We start from the raw sequence: 16,262 nt of genomic DNA, 5'->3' as shown, positions 1-16,262 counted from the left end.
CCAATTTTATTTCCCATTCTTAACTCTATATTGTTTCTAGTAACAATATTTTCATATCTATTCACACCTTTAAGTGGTAAATATTGTGTCATATAATATATTGGTAGCTTTCAAGTATTATTTTATTTTTGTTTCTTTTTCTCATCTTCATAATTCATATAAGTTTAGGAACAACTATCATTTACATTAGTATAATATTGTCCACTTTGAATATAAATTCTCATGCCTCTATTTTTTATTTTTTTAAAATATCTCGTACTAATGGAAATAATATTCCGTATTTATAAACTCATGATCTCTCAATTATTCTCAAGACGTACACATTCAAAGTTGAGAATCACGGGAAGAAAATTATTTATTTTGACAAAATCATTTATTAAAAATAAGTCAAATCAGTTATGATGATAAAATATTGTAACATTTTACTATACCTTAAAGAACATCATTAAAAAAATCAAAATATGCAATGCGTTTGTAAAGGAAAAATGAAGCGATTAAAATTCACCCGATAGATTATATTATAAATATAAATATGTTTATGTTATAAGGTTTGATTTATTTATTTTAAATTTTTGAAAATTGGGCATAAAAATACAAAAATCCATGAAAGGCTCATCTAAAGACAAAGGATTTGATAGTCAATGATAGTGTCAGATTGAAACCATATTCATTTAACCTTTCTACTAAAGACAAAATCTGAACTAATTATATTTCCATCAATTCTATTATATATGCTTTACCATTTCCAGATGTAATACGAAAAACCCATTATTTATATACTTCTCCAATGGCGGCTGCTAATCCCTCGCCGGAATTCATATTCCGGTCAAAGCTCCCGGACCTCACCATCCCCAACCACCTCCCCTTGCATACATATTGCTTCGAAAGAATCTCCGAATTCAAACACAATCCATGTCTAATCAATGCCGCCACCGGTGACATTTACACGTACGGTGAAGTCCACGTAACGGCTCGCCGAGTAGCCGCCGGCCTTCATAAGCTCGGTATCGGAAAAGGGGACGTCATCATGCTCCTTCTCCAAAACACTCCACAATTCGTTTTCGCTTTCCTCGGCGCTTCCTTTGCGTGCGCCATCGCCACCATGGCGAACCCGTTCTTCACGCCGGCGGAGATTGGGAAGCAAGCGGCGTCGTCTGGCGCCAAGCTGATCATAACCCAAGCCGCGTTTGCGGAAAAAGTGAAAATGCTGCCTCAGGAAAACCAGGGGATTTTGAAAGTGGTATTCATCGACTCTCCACCGGAGGGTGGATGTCATTTTTCGTCGTTGACTGATGAGGCAAAAGAGGAGGAAATGGCGGATGTGAAATTCAGCCCGGACGACGTCGTTGCGTTGCCATATTCTTCTGGCACGACCGGCCTCCCAAAAGGAGTTATGCTGACTCATAAGGGATTAGTGACCAGCGTGGCTCAACAAGTGGACGGCAAAAATCCACATTTCCATATCCGAAGTAACGACGTCGTTCTGTGTGTGCTTCCTTTGTTTCACATCTACTCATTGAGCTCGATCCTGATGACGTCGTTGCGAGTGGGAGCTACGATTTTGATCGTCCAGAAATTCGACATCAATTCCCTTGTGGCCTTGGTGCCCAAATATAGGGTCACCATTGCTACGGTTGTACCTCCTATTGTACTCGCAATTGTCAAGAGTCCGGTTGTAGACCATTCCGACATGTCGTCCATACGGATCGTGTTGTCAGGAGCCGCACCGCTGGGGAAGAATCTTGAAGATGCCTTTAGAGCCAAGCTTCCCCATGCCATTCTCGGCCAAGTAAATAACTAATACCATCCATTCTAGTTCTACATAAAACTGTTAATTTCGTCTATACAAAATGAAATTTTAAAATAATTATAGGGATATGGAATGACTGAGTCAGGATCGGTGTTGACAATGTCATTGACACTTGCAAAGGAGAGATTCGCAATCAAGTCGGGAGCTTGTGGGACTTTAATGAGAAATGCAGAGATGAAAATTATAAATCCCGATACAGGAGTTTCTCTTTCAAGGAATCAACCCGGAGAGATTTATGTTAGAAGTCCTCAAATGATGAAAGGTATGCGATACATTATTTTTATGAAATTTACACCTTAACTCACACGATTAAGTTTGATATATATATAATATTTTAATATTCGTTAATAAAAAGGGTTTATAATATGTATGACATAAAGGAGGTAGCGGCAGCTGATGTAAGTAATTAATGCCGCTTAACCATTCCACAAGAAAAAAACGTTACTTATTAATACCGCCTGGGTAAGGACGTCATTTCATTTGTTTGGATTTGGAAGCGTCAATATGGGCCCACCTCGCAGTCAATGGGCCTAATGGGCTCATTGTGATGACCAAACCAAGCCCGAAAAAATCGAGAGAGCCCATTACATTAGTGTGTTCTGTTTCACCGTCCGAGTTTTGATTGGTTGAACTCAACACGAACCAGGGTACCTCAACGACGAGGAGGCCACGAAGGGTATAATCGACGAACACGGATGGCTGCACACCGGCGACATAGGGTTAGTTGACGACGACGATGAGGTCTTCATCGTCGATCGTCTCAAGGAACTGATCAAATACAAAGGCTTCCAGGTAGCGCCGGCGGAGTTGGAAGGCCTGCTCATTTCCAACGTCCACATTGTCGACGTTGCGGTTATACCGTATGTCAGCATTCTCGATTCTGCTCCTTCACCCTCACCTTCTCGGTTTAATTACTCTCTACTTTTTTTAATTCAGTATGAAAGATGAAGAAGCTGGAGAGGTTCCTGTTGCGTTCATTGTCCGGTCAGACGGTTCCAACATCACCGAGGATGAAATTAAGCAATACATCTCCAAACAGGTGAAGTCTCCAATTTTGGCCTTAATTTCATGCTTTTAAGTTTGATATCTTATTAGCTTTTACCCATTGATGGAGATTTTAGCGTCGTTCACCGAATAATTAGGTAACCTTGCGTTTGTGATATAACTCATCCTAGGCCCCTGCTCTGTCGGTTCCCTTCCTATTTGGCTATAATTCCTTAACCTTTAATGTCTATGCCTACCTTAAAAAAAAAAAAAAAATTTAATGTCTATTTCATCAATACACTTTCAAAAATTCTAATAGCTGGTTGAACTTTTAATATTGTGATTTGGGTTCATGTAGGCTAATGTGATCTCACGAGAGAACAAAGCATTCTTTAGAAGGGTGCGGAAACCTTTTCCTAGTAGAAGATCGAAAGGGAAAACCAAAAAAATATTATCTATTAGCGGTGGGCTTGAGCCATTATAAATAGTATCAGAGTCAGACACCGAGCGGTGTGTCGAGACGCTAGGCTTACAAGGGAGGTTGATTGTGAGATTCCAAATCGGTTGGAGAGGGGAACGAAACTTTCCTTTCAAGGGTGTGGAAACCTCTTTCCAGCAGACACGTCTTAAAACTTTGAGGGGAAACCCGAAAGAAGAAGCTCAAAAAAGGATAATATCTGCTAGCAGTGGGTTTAAGCCATTACAAATGGTATAGAGTCAATCACCCAGCGATGTGCAGCGAGAATGCTGGCCCCTAGGGGGTGGATTGTGAGATCCCACATCGGTTGGAGAGGGAAATGTTTCTTATAAGGGTGTAGAAACCTCTCTCCAGTAGAAGCGTTTTAACACCTTGAGTGGAAGCAGGGAAATGTTTCTTATAAGGGTGTAGAAACCTCTCTCCAGTAGAAGCGTTTTAACACCTTGAGTGGAAGCGATTAAAGATCTATAGAAAACCCAAGAGATTTTTTATGTTTATAAGTTCAAAAGCCTAATAAAGCCAAACTTTATAGTTTAATCTTAATTGAAATCTCGGAGATGTGATACATGGATTGTAACCATTGAGAACGTGGGATGCAGGTTGTGTTTTATAAGAGGATTAATCGCGTCTTCTTCGTGGATTCCATCCCTAAAAGTCCTTCTGGAAAAATCTTGCGGAGACAACTTAGAGCTCTGCTCCCCGCCAGTATTCCAAACTAGACACCAAACTCTACAACCCCAAATAATTCAAACCTCTCTCTTTCTTTCCATTGCGTGTATGTAAAATAGAGAGAAGGATCTTCTTTGTGGATTATGTTTATATAAAGTTCTGTTCTCGGAGAGTTTTGTCTTTAACTTTATCGTTTAGCCTTTTGAATCAATATTGAATTAGCCCTTGGTTGGCCTAAGACCAAACCTGTTGTATCAAACTTTTATTGATTTTTGTCGTCTAACTCGAATATATTTCAACTAGTTACTAATAGCTAAAAAAACATGTTATCGAACTAATAAAAAAATTATTATTAAGATGTTAAGTTTACTATTGGCAATGCACCCATATGAAAATTCTGATGAATGAACAAAATATAGAGCCTCACTGATTGTACTGTAAAACACAAGATCTCCACATCACATAGCACAAGACCCTGCGCGTAGTGACAGATAAGAGTGCATCTCCTTTTCCAGAACATTGTTCAATGTTTATGTCCACTGCTAGTCACATCGTAGAGGACCAAATATAAGAAGTCGATCCATTTCAAAGGTTAATAAAATAAATTGAATTCCCATCTATATATATATATATATTACTGAAATACAAAAATTTAATAACCACGCACGTAAAAAGATGGATATCTTCAGTTGGTGTGTGAAGTGATTGTCCAAAACGAGTAAAAGGCAACCTAACTTTCATCCCAGGAACTCGTTTTGCAGTGCCGCCAATGCAGCAAAGTACTAAAAAAGAATAGGCTTGTATGGAGATTTATAAAGCTGCCTAGCTTTGATTTTGGAGTGGAAGCACTTCGCTTCTTTGGATCACCGTGGCCAAAATCCTCTCGTTCTCTGATTGCCCAAATGGAAATGGTGCATCAGGTTACAATATTATTGCGCCCCATCATATCAGAACACAGTACTACTTTGTGAGTAATCGGTATTTACATCTCAAGCAAGTTAATGCTCTTGTTCAATTTTCTTTTCTTACCATGTCACACCCACCCACCCTCTTCGTTGGTTTGATAGAAACCCAAGTGTTGAAGAAGCCATCAAAGAGAGGGTCACCACAAGCTTAAAGACAATTGAGAAGAACTTCAGATAAAATTCTATCACACTTTGGTTCGTGATGGTGGGATGGGCATATAAATGGAAGACTCAACTGAAGATGTTCTAATAGCCTAGGCCCACCGCTAGTAGATATTGTCCTTTTTGAGTTTTTCATTTTGGGCTTCCTTTCAAGATTTTGAAAACGCGTCTACTAAGAAGAGGTTTTCACACTCTTATAAAAAATATTCCGTTCTCCTCTCCAATTGATGTGGGATCTCACAATCCACTCCCTTCGGGCCTAGCGTCCTCATTGACGCTCTTTTCCTTTTCTAACTAATGTAGGACCCCCAATCCACTTCTTTTCGAAGCCCTGTGTCCTTGCTGGCCCACCGCCTCGTGTGCTACAGTTGACACAACCTTATCCTTCCTAATATGTGGACGATAAAGTGTAATAGTTTCCTTTTTTAGGTGCCATCCAGGAGAGGTAGAAATGATGGTCTCTGTTCCCATCTTACTGTATGCATAAATGGCTTTGGTGCCTCATTTATGATGGCTTTTCCGTTCAGGGAATTTTTGTGAGAGCTAGATTTACATAAACTGAGGTGAGTGGTGAAAACTCAGCATCCAAAAGCCGATGTGTCGATTTCTGATGTCAGTTCGTGTTGCCTTTTTTGTCTGCCACAGTTGAACTCCCGATACCTTTTTCCCCCACCATGGCTTTTGTCATTCCCTGCTTTGCTTTCCTTCTTTTCGCCTCAGTTCGCGTCCGAACAAATAAAAGTGAAAAGAAAAAGAAGAAAAGGTGACTCAACCACGACCTGCTCATTGGTTGCTCCATAAAATGATGAGACTGAAACTGAACATGGCTGGCCTTATCATCCATCTTTTCTTTCTATACTTTCACAGACGTTATATCTTCTCTTTTTGCCTTTTTCCACCCAACGGGTGCGCCTATTCTACATCTGAATCTTGATTTTCAAGATCTTATTCGGTCGATTTGTTAGATTGAATTGATTTTGAATGATACTCTAATTAGACTGCTCACCGACTAACAATCAAGCAATCAGCCTTTTCATTTTTGTGGTTGTGGTTGGAATGATGGATATTGCAATCGTGATACACGTTGTTTAGGTGTAATTTTGAGATAAGATGTGTAAGAATGAGCTCCACAGGTTGAAACAGGGTCTGAGAGAAGTGGTGTGTGTTTGAAAGCACAAAGCAAAGCACATGGAAGAGATAAATAGATAGATGGGGGAAGTACTTTTTAGGGGAGCACACGGGGGAAAATCACTCCTTGCATGGGCCATGCCGGCGCAGAAATGGGTTGAGTTGCAAGCAGCAGGAATATTATAATTAGATGTGCTTTCCTTGTTTCAAACAAAAAGCGCATCATTTTGCTTTTAATGCCGCCAAACCATCCAATCCACTCACTTTCGTTAATGGATCCCAATTGTAAGTTACAGCCTCAGGAGGTCGGAGAAAGTGGTAGCATGTGTTAGGGGAAGAGCGTTTAGATGGGGGGCCCTATTTCTACTGCTCTTAAGAGAATCCTAACAACATTGCGACAACCATGGAAAAGAAAGGGTTGGGATTAAACTTTGATATGACACTTCATAATCAAGTCAGTCCTAAGCTTTTGAATTTTCAACATCCATAGTTCCATCGTTAACAGCAAAAAAGGTAATTTGCAGACGCCCTCTATGTAAAAGAGCAAAGAGGGAGAGAGTTTTAGATGAAATTAGCAAATTACCGACTAGTGAGTCTTGTGTGTGTATTTGTAAACCTCTTTTTCGATCATTAAAACAAAGCCAACAAGCACGAACATGTCCACCACCCTTTTCTCTCAGTTCCCTTTGTTAATGCCTATCCTAGAATGAGAAACAGAATTAGGGAGAGGGTCCGCCCACTTCATTCCTGTCTACATATGATCTCAACTTTGCACTTTTCCCATGTGAAGATCCCTTCAATTCCTCTCCCTTTTTCTATGCACACATAATTTCTCAGATTAAATGTGCTTTCCACTGGTTGGTTGGTAAACTAATGGAATAACTCTAACAGTTCAAGGTCACCACCAGTGGTCACCACTAGTAGATATTGTTCGTTTTGACACGTTACATATCGTCGTCAGTTTCATAGTTTTAAAATGCGTTTACTATGGGGAGGTTTCCACATCTTTATAAAGAATGCTTCGTTTTCCTCTCTAACCGATGTTGGATCTCATAATCCACCCCCTTAGGAGGCAAGCGTTCTTAGTGGCACACTGCCCAATGTCTATTATGATACCATTTGTTAGAGCTCGATACCACCGCTAATAAATATTGTCCGCTTTAGTCCTTAACGTATCTTTGTCAACCTCACAGTTTTAAAATGCGTCTACTAGGGAGAGGTTTTCACATCTTTATAAGAAATGTTTAGTTTCCCTCTTTAACCGATGTGAGATCTCACAATCCACCCCTTAGGGGCCCAGCGTCCTTGGTGACACATTGTCCAATGTCTGGCTCTGATACTATTTGTAACAGTTCGAGGCCACCGCTAATAGATATGTCCACTTTGACCCGTTACATATCGTCGTCAGCCTCACAATTTTAAAACGCGTCTACTAGAGAGATGTTTTCACATTTTTATAAGAAATGTTTTGTGTCTCTCCAACCGACGTGGAATCTCACACCCACGTTCTCTAGGTTTGGTAGCCATTACTTTTTGAAAGAAAAAATGGAATTCAGGTTTCATTGAAATTTTCTATTTAAAAACATCCAGGTACTGAAGTTGGGCAAGTGAAATGAACTAGTAAGAAGCTTCATTACACTTTCTCCGAAAGAAAAGTTTCAAAGAGTAAGGATAGAGAAACCCCTTATTTTTATTTTTAATCATCAAAACATAATACTGATCAGAAGGTGTCTAACAATGAAATCTTTTAAGACGGAATTGAAAATGAGTGACCCGGATCATTGTACTTTGACTCAGCCATTTTAATTCAGAAGAAAGGACTGATTCCATGTGTTTATTATCTGAACCCAATTAAGAGAGAAGAATGTACGAGGAAAAAGTACACAGATCATTTATAATTACACCATATCTTCTAATTTGATTTGTGTATAACTGTTGGCTTCTCAAGGTACAAGATCAAACAGATTTCAGTAACTCAGTTAGTGTACTGTGGAAGGGAATTAGTGTCCATTGCAGGCTGCAGACCAAACTGACGAGGAGTTAAACACAGCGGTCTCTGATTCAAAGACATCACCGCAGACACCGCCAAAGCTGCGAGATTATGATCCCCCAATCATCGTCTTAAAGCACATTTGTTTATTTATGGTTGTCGTTGATGGATCAAATTATTATATTAACAGTCCGAAATAACAGAATTGACTTAATTGCGTCAGGCATTCATTAGTTTATAGAATTTGAGTAAAACCCATGTGCTTGGTTCAGTTTTTTATTGAGAAATCATTGATATGGATGAAATGCTTTGAAAGTTTAGAGAGAGAAGTCATGTGAGATGTGAAGTAGAAAGGTGAAAAGATTAGCAGCCATTGGTGGCTAAGTCATCTTGTCTGGCAGTTGATGCACGAACTTTTGTGTCCTACGCCTCATTGTATCATTGACGAGATGGAAAGATCCCATAAACACTTTCACAGGATATGCCATCGATGTGTTGTTGTGTTGGGTCCGACTCGGTCACTTTTTTAATATATCAATTGAATATGTTATTGATATCATTATGGGTCAAATCACGGCTTGCCACATGGACCGAATACCTCAAAACATGTCTAAACTAAGTCCAAATGACACCTAAGTGAAAAGGAAGTCACCATCTAAGTCATTTCCAACCTAACACAAAACATAGCGTCGAGTTGATCTGCTCATGCTCGGTAGATTCTCGCTACTTATTAGATGCAAGCTCACAAGTAAAAAAATTCTTACATGTTTAAGAGCATCGCTTCACAAAAGTACAAAATCTCAGAATAGTTCACCTCGACACTTACTTTAAATGCAATCTAGCTTAAGCGTTAATTTCATTATTTCATATTATTCGACAAATTCTTATATTTTCAAATAATATTAATAAATTAAATTAGTTCATTTCCATACAAAAATATAAAAAGAAAAATAACCAATAATTTCATTTGTCCTTAAATGCTTAGTGGTTGCTAATCAATTCCAAAGTACAAATTTAATATGTTGCTAATTGGAAACGTACTTTATTAGCTCAATATTAAAGTTCTCTCTCTCTCTCTCTCTCTCTATAGATATATATACATACATATATATATATATATATATATATATATATATATATATATATATATAGTCCACGTGGCACAATGTTAGCAGTGGGCATATATAATCAGTGGTTTAATAATTAATCAACACTGTGGGGCGGCGGGTTCAATGAACCATAGGACAAATATTTAGGTTTGAATAAAGATATCACTGAATTATTTGAATAAAACAAAGTGAAAAAGGATGTGGCATGTCAGGTCTACTCAACTCAACATCATTTATCCTTTTTAATCATTTATTGCTTAAATTAGAATTTGACCATTTCATAATTTATTTTAACCTCAACCTATACAGCTAGCTAGAGACCATACTTTTGGCTCTTAAACTATAATGCCATATAATTACTTATTAATCTTATTTTAGATTGGAAATGAATAATTAAGAGTTAGGAATACATATAGATAGTTATGAGTGCTGAGAATTGAGGATTAATGACATAAAATTAATTGAGCAGAAAAACGTTGTGGACACGATGATTATGATAATACTAAACACACAGAGATTGGTCTGTTTATTTATAACATTTTGGCGATACATGTGGGGGTAAGTGCAAAGGAAATGGCAGTAACCATTGTTTTGTTTTAAAATATTGGTTTATAAACCGACAACCAATTTGAGTGCTGCCATTACCGGAGCCGACAACCATTGGATCCTCACTGATTTTTTCGAACCCTTTTGTCTGCGTCTATGTCCAAACCCCATCCATTTTTAGTTGCACCAATAGTGAACCCTTTAATCTCATATAACCCATAACAAAGTTTTCATTTTTCTACAAAACCCACTTCTCATTTCCCCTTTTCCTTCAAACCCATCTCCTCAATTTTCGTTTTAACTCTTCTTTATGGAGTTTAAGCACCATCAGCAGCTCAACCTTGAGCTGGTTCTAGAGCCATCTTCGCCTTCCTCTTCAGCTCCTGTGAGTCCAAATTGCGAGGCAGCCAGGGTTTTCTCGTGTAACTATTGCAAGAGGAAGTTTTATAGCTCGCAGGCGTTGGGAGGTCACCAAAATGCTCATAAGCTGGAGAGGACGTTGGCCAAGAAGAGCAGGGAGATGAGGGCGTACCGAGGAGACCATGAAAGCAATAATGTTATGATGAAGTCAAGCCATTTGTGGAAAGTTGAGACTCTAACAGCGCCACCACCTCTTGTAATTGATGGTGGGAGAGATCAGATAAGGGCTTTTCCAGCTGATCAAAATCTTCTTCTTCTTCATCATCATCATCAAGCTGATGATATTGGCCATCTTGACTTGTCTTTAAGGCTCTGAGTTTCTTTCTCATTTTTTAATTTTACCTATAAATTTGTGTAATGATTGAAACCCTACCAAAAGGAGTGAGTGATGGATTGAGAAGTGTATTTTATGTTCCATTGGATTTCCCAAATGTTATATGATCATACGGACGTTCATTTCTCGCTAATTTAGATGGACAATATCATATCATTTTGGAGATACGTGATTCCTAACAATTACATCTATAAATCGACAAATTAAAACACTTGAATTGAACTGCAGTGAGGTTAAGTTAATCAAAGACAACACAGTTCGAGGGGTTCGATTCATGCTAATTTTTCATTGCATGCATTATTATCAATAATACTCGATCACAATTACTTAAATCAGGATGCATACACGTTTACTGTTATGGGATTCCATTTTCTGGTTAAAGAATGTTTGTTCATTAGATTAAGAGTTGAAAGGGACAAATTTTTAATGAAAGTTGGTTCTAATTTTGTCTCTGCTAATTCATATGCTTGGTAGCTTAATGTAATTAAAGCTAAAGAAAGCATTAATGTTAGTTCCTACTAAAATGCAACACAATATCAAGTGAGGATCACCAAGTTGGATAGATTTATAGATATGTTTACCAAATGCATGGTTGTTGCATCTAAATTTAAAGCTTCATACTTTATCAAACATTTAAAGAAAACAAACTTTTACATGGGCTGTTTACAAAACTTTATAAATCGCTAAAAAAAAGTTACTTGTAACCATCCAGTGACGAGCTCTGATACCGTGTATAACAGCTCAAGCTCACTCCTAACAGATATTCCTCACTTTAGCCTGTTACATATCACCATCAGTCTCACAGTTTTAAAACGTGTCTATTAGGGAGAGGTTTCCATAGCCTTATAAGGAGTACTTCGTTCCTCTCTCAAAACCCACCGACCCAGCGTCCTCGCTGCATACGGCTTGTTGTCTAGCTTTGATATGGTAAGGTATTTTCAATTCTACACATATATAAGCGTTTTTGACTTTTCTTTAGGTGTCGATTCAAAATAAAGATGTTGATACCAAGATCTTTCTCGTTCGATAATCTCAACATAGTTAATAGTTACCGCTCCAATTTCTTTCAAGAAATAGTTTAGAATTTCTATTTTTGATCTCATTTAAAGTGAGAAGAGGAGGGCAAAGGCAAAGGCAAAGGCAAAGGCAAAGGCAAAAGGTGTTAAGTATTGATGTGTGGAATTGTAAATTGATTAGAAGAGAAAAGAATGTCTATTGTGAGCAAAGCACATAGCAACTCCAAATGAGAAGATCTTTCCCTTTAAGAGACTAACTTTTACGAAGCAAGAGCTTCCCAACTCCCCAAGCTCAAGAACATCAACCCACAAAAAATAATGAAACAACTCATCTAATTGGAGCTAACAAAAATGCAGCCTTAGTTTACACGTAAATGAATAAGAATAGCAAGCGAGGGCCCCAAGTTCCTTGTTTAGACATACCTCACCCTGCTACCAACCCATTAATAACCCTATCTTCCCAACCTACATTTTCTCCAACCTTACCTTAATTTTCAACACTTCAATAATTCAATCCATCCTCCATCCCGACTTTCTAATCGTTTCGGTTTAATTCTCTCCATTCTTCAAACCCACCTCGTGAACAATTACAAATCTTTCTAAAAAATAATATTTCTGTAGCTAAATGAATAAGACACGTAATCATAGATTCATCGTACACGAGAACATCCAACCATTCCCAGGCATGCATTAGGCTGTGTCGTCCTCAACGTATAATTAAATATTTAATGAAGAACATAGGGATGGCAACTAAAAGTTTCATATTTAGACTTCCCCGAAAAGTTTGAACTTGTTGTTAATGAATTAATAATAATGTTTCAACTCGTACATGTACTTCAAACAATTATTTAATCTCTAATTAGAAAATTGTTGTATACATAAATGCATGAAAAGAGTGCATTTTCCATGCCTTGCAAGTATGAGCACAAACCCTTTAAGCAACTTTCATTTTCATGCATTCAAACTCATAATATATATAAACTCAGTATCATATAAGCCCAGTTGAGCTAGGGAAGAACTATCTATATTTGTTATGAACATGAGATTTGAATAATTTTGTTCATTAATTATCTAAATATATACATAGTTGGTGGTTGTTTATTGAAATGATTTGAGTTGTTATGTGGGTTCAACTCCTTTCATAAATGGAAAAAAGTAATTGAAAGGGACTCCCAAAATAATATTGTAGTTGAGATTTATTCACCTCCATGGCCCTATAAATATTTGAATTCCTTAAACCTTTAAACACCAACAAAACCAAGAACACATTACAAAGATTGTCTTATACTTCCCTTCATTACTTTTCATGGCAGCCCACCAGATTCTTGGCACCGAAACCGATATCTCCGAGGAGTTTTTGATAGCTCGAATCATCGACCTTCATGGAAGCATCTCGAGGCTTGAAACCCTAAAGCCATGCAAGGAAGTGAACAGCCTGTTCACCAAGCTTGTGAAATTTTGCATTTTGCCTTGTTCAATAGATGTCACCACATTGCCACCCCATTTACAAGCCATTCGTGAGAGCCTCATACTTTTATGTGGCCGAGCCGAGGGGTTACTCGAGTTAGAATTCTCGACCATGCTCGGAAAAATCCCGAAACCTCTCAACAATCTTACTCTATTTCCATATTATGACAACTACATCAAATTAGCCCACCTTGAATACAAGATATTGATTGACAATGGAATTGTGAACCCTAAAAAGGTAGCTTTTGTGGGGTCCGGTCCTCTTCCTCTAACTTCCATTATATTGGCCATGCAGCACATGAAGAACACGTATTTCGACAACTACGACATCGATAGCATGGCAAATGAGGTGGCGGGAAAGATCGTGGCTTCGGACGGTGAGTTGGAGGGAAGAATGAAGTTTTGGACGAGGGATATTGTTGAGGTAGGAGAAGAGCTTGAGGGATACGATTGTGTGTTCTTGGCAGCTCTTGTGGGGTTGAAGAAGGAAGATAAAGTGAAGATTTTAAGTCACTTGAGAAAGTATATGAAACAAGGTGGGGTTTTGGTTGTGAGAAGTGCTAAAGGAGGTCGAGCCTTTTTGTACCCTGTGGTTGACGTCGCCGATATGGCTGGCTTTGACATTCTCTCTATTTTTCATCCCTCCGATGACGTCGTCAATTCCGTTCTCTTGGCTCGCAAGCCTATACTCGTATGATATTGAGCTACGTTTCAAGTGAATCTATGTCGTGTGTTTCCTTTATTTATTTACATGTTTTGATGTCGTGTGTTTCCTTTATTTATTTACATGTTTTGATGTCGTGTGTTTCCTTTATTTATTTACATGTTTTGATGTCTAAATATTATTGAGTTTAATATAAATCAAATTGGGTTGTGAAATTCTAATACCAATAACATTTTAAGATCTCAAATATTAGATTCAAGATTACAATTGGTATTTTTTTAAACTAATTATAAAATTTGATTCAAGATTACAATTGGTATTTTTTTAAACTAATTATTTTTATAATTTAAATTAAATTGTATATTTTAGCTTTTTTTTAAGCTACCCTTCACAATATTATTTAGAGCGCTATTTTGGGCCGAACGAAATAAAATCCGAGCCCAGTGTCTCACTGGATCAAAACATATCTGGGCCCAAACTCAAATATCTGTTCTAGCTCTTCAAGATTGGATTGGATTCGATTCGATTCAATTTAGAACAATTCAATTCAATTCTCTCTTTATTTCATCGATTATAGTATGTTTTAACATATAAAAAATATTGTGTATACAAATACAATAGAAATGAATATTGGGCAAGAAAAGAACAGTAGAATCATGAATCAAAAGAATTAAAACTCAGGCAGTGGCATTGCATTCGGGAGGCATGCCCTGAGGAAATCGCTTAATATCGGTGCAGTAATTGTAGATCATGTAGTTCTTTTGGACCCAGTTCATCCTTCCTTGGCTGTCGGAATCCAGTTCCTGAGAGAACCACGACTTGTCGTCGGAGGTCGGCTGCGAATTCGACCCACAAGACGACTGTCCCGATGACCAAATGCAAGCGTTTTCATTGAAGTTTCTGTAAGATGCGGTGAACGGAGCCTGAGTCCAATCGGTCTTCACTAACCCACCTCGGGTTGCCCAATCATCGGCGTTCCAGAGACTGGATTGAAGCCTCATGGGCTGATTTTTGGGGAATGCAACGCCAATTGACTCCTGGTTCTTGAACTCTCTAATGGGTGTGCCGTCCACGTAGAAGCTGTAAAGCAAAAACAGAGCAAATTTCAATTTCAATTGCGATTACAATTCACACTTTTGGTTGGAGTGGATAATTGAATTTAGAGTGCTTACACAATGCGCTGGGGATTCCAGAGAATTGAATAGGTGTGGAAATCAGCAGTTGGGTCGAACCAGAGATGGAACTGCTGCTCTCTGTTGCCCTTCCCCTGGCTGAACACATTGGTGTGAACAGTGTAAGGATCGCCGCTCAGATTCCCCAAAAACTCGAAATCGATTTCGTCCCACGCAGACCCTTCTGAGCGCAACTGCAAATTCATAAAACAAAGACGAATGTAAGAATCGGAATGAGCGAGCATCCACTGTAAAAGAAGATTCAAAGTGTAAAACGTACGTAGTAGGCAGTGACAGTGCCGGCAGAGTTGCCAGGAACGAGCTTGATTTGCATATCGATTTTCCCATATAAATACTCATTCCTGGAGCGGAAGCCAGAGCCAGAGGCTCTGTCGAGGGACAGAGAAAGAAGGTCGCCATTGTTGAGAATCTGAGCGCGGCCATCTCCCCAGGTAATATCGGTTGATTGGTGGAAATTAGCAGCGGCAGAGGAAAGGAGGGAGGCGGCGGCGAATAGTAGAGGAAGCAGGAAAGCAGTGGATGAGGCCATGTTGGTTGATTTGGAATTGCAGTGTGAGATGAAGAGGGAAGAAGGAAGCAGGGGGTTATATATAGCGAGGGATGAGGAAGGCGGCCAATGGGAAAGGCAAACGCGGAGAAGGTTCATTGGAATGCTGCGTACAGCTGGAGATGGTTGGGTTTGGGGAATCATCCTAACGCATAAAGCCTGCTACGCGGTTCGCACCGCCTCCTCCACTCCACCACGATCACACCATACAAATTTTATGTCACAATATTAATTTTCCTTAAATGCTTAATAAATCCATTTATATATTTTTTTTTTAATTAATAACTTATTAAATGCAAAATTGATTTTTATTTTTTATTTTTTATTTTTTATTTTTATTTTTATTCAAGGTGTAAACAGGATAGATTAGGAAGGACATAAAATAGTCTTCCAAAATAAAATTGAATTTAGAAAAGTGGCTTAATTTGACAGCTGTGTATTGATTCAATTAGTTTGAGTGAAGATGGAAAAGTCTTTCCTGTTTTATCTCCATGAAATTCTTCATTTATTTTTACAAAAATTTAAACTTAGGTTTGGGACGAGTAATTTAAAGGGATTAAATTCTTTGAATAATTTATCCTCTATTATTATTATTTTTGAAATAGAGTTATTTTTAAAAAAATTATTTTTCAATATAATGTTGGTAAATAATAAATCAATATACTTTTATTTATATATATATATTTGAAGATACATTTCTAGAATAAAAGTGGAGAATATAATATAGTTTAAATTTTAAATTTTAAAATATTGAAGAAAGAAATAATATAATAATAATAA

At 37.9% G+C, this 16,262-nt stretch overlaps 3 protein-coding genes across 8 annotated transcripts; 2 read left to right on the top strand and 1 right to left on the bottom strand.

Annotated features, from left to right (window-relative positions):
- The first annotated feature begins 743 nt into the window (after nucleotides 1-743).
- Nucleotides 744-8,403, top strand: LOC111779601 (4-coumarate--CoA ligase 1). 6 transcript variants are annotated; one of them, XM_087119569.1, is made up of 6 exons: nucleotides 744-1,789; nucleotides 1,874-2,072; nucleotides 2,457-2,670; nucleotides 2,747-2,849; nucleotides 4,703-4,908; nucleotides 5,009-6,194. In XM_087119569.1, the coding sequence occupies exons 1-6, from the start codon at nucleotides 788-790 to the stop codon at nucleotides 5,082-5,084; spliced, it is 1,800 nt and encodes a 599-aa protein (XP_086975695.1). In that variant the 5' UTR covers nucleotides 744-787; the 3' UTR covers nucleotides 5,085-6,194. The 6 variants fall into 6 exon arrangements, with proteins under 6 accessions (XP_086975695.1, XP_023515444.2, XP_086975696.1 ...); XM_023659676.2 differs by having other exon boundaries at nucleotides 4,688-4,908; XM_087119570.1 differs by lacking the exons at nucleotides 4,703-4,908; nucleotides 5,009-6,194 and adding an exon at nucleotides 6,202-7,723 and having other exon boundaries at nucleotides 746-1,789.
- Nucleotides 8,404-12,875: 4,472 nt separating this feature from the next.
- On the top strand, nucleotides 12,876-13,842 carry LOC111780548 (nicotianamine synthase-like). Its single transcript, XM_023660974.2, has one exon. The coding sequence runs from the start codon at nucleotides 12,918-12,920 to the stop codon at nucleotides 13,773-13,775; it is 858 nt and encodes a 285-aa protein (XP_023516742.2). The 5' UTR covers nucleotides 12,876-12,917; the 3' UTR covers nucleotides 13,776-13,842.
- A 441-nt stretch (nucleotides 13,843-14,283) lies between these two features.
- LOC111779693 (xyloglucan endotransglucosylase/hydrolase protein 22-like) lies at nucleotides 14,284-15,505 on the bottom strand. Its single transcript, XM_023659810.2, has 3 exons — nucleotides 15,195-15,505; nucleotides 14,915-15,108; nucleotides 14,284-14,822 (listed from the first exon to the last, which is right to left on the bottom strand). The coding sequence occupies exons 1-3, from the start codon at nucleotides 15,462-15,464 to the stop codon at nucleotides 14,420-14,422; spliced, it is 867 nt and encodes a 288-aa protein (XP_023515578.1). The 5' UTR covers nucleotides 15,465-15,505; the 3' UTR covers nucleotides 14,284-14,419.
- Between the last annotated feature and the right edge of the window lie 757 nt (nucleotides 15,506-16,262).

Source organism: Cucurbita pepo, chromosome 18, assembly GCF_057944985.1.
Source record: "Cucurbita pepo subsp. pepo isolate OVF chromosome 18, ASM5794498v1, whole genome shotgun sequence".
Classification (NCBI taxonomy): Eukaryota; Viridiplantae; Streptophyta; class Magnoliopsida; order Cucurbitales; family Cucurbitaceae; genus Cucurbita; species Cucurbita pepo.
This window is presented reverse-complemented; position numbering and strand designations above follow the sequence as displayed.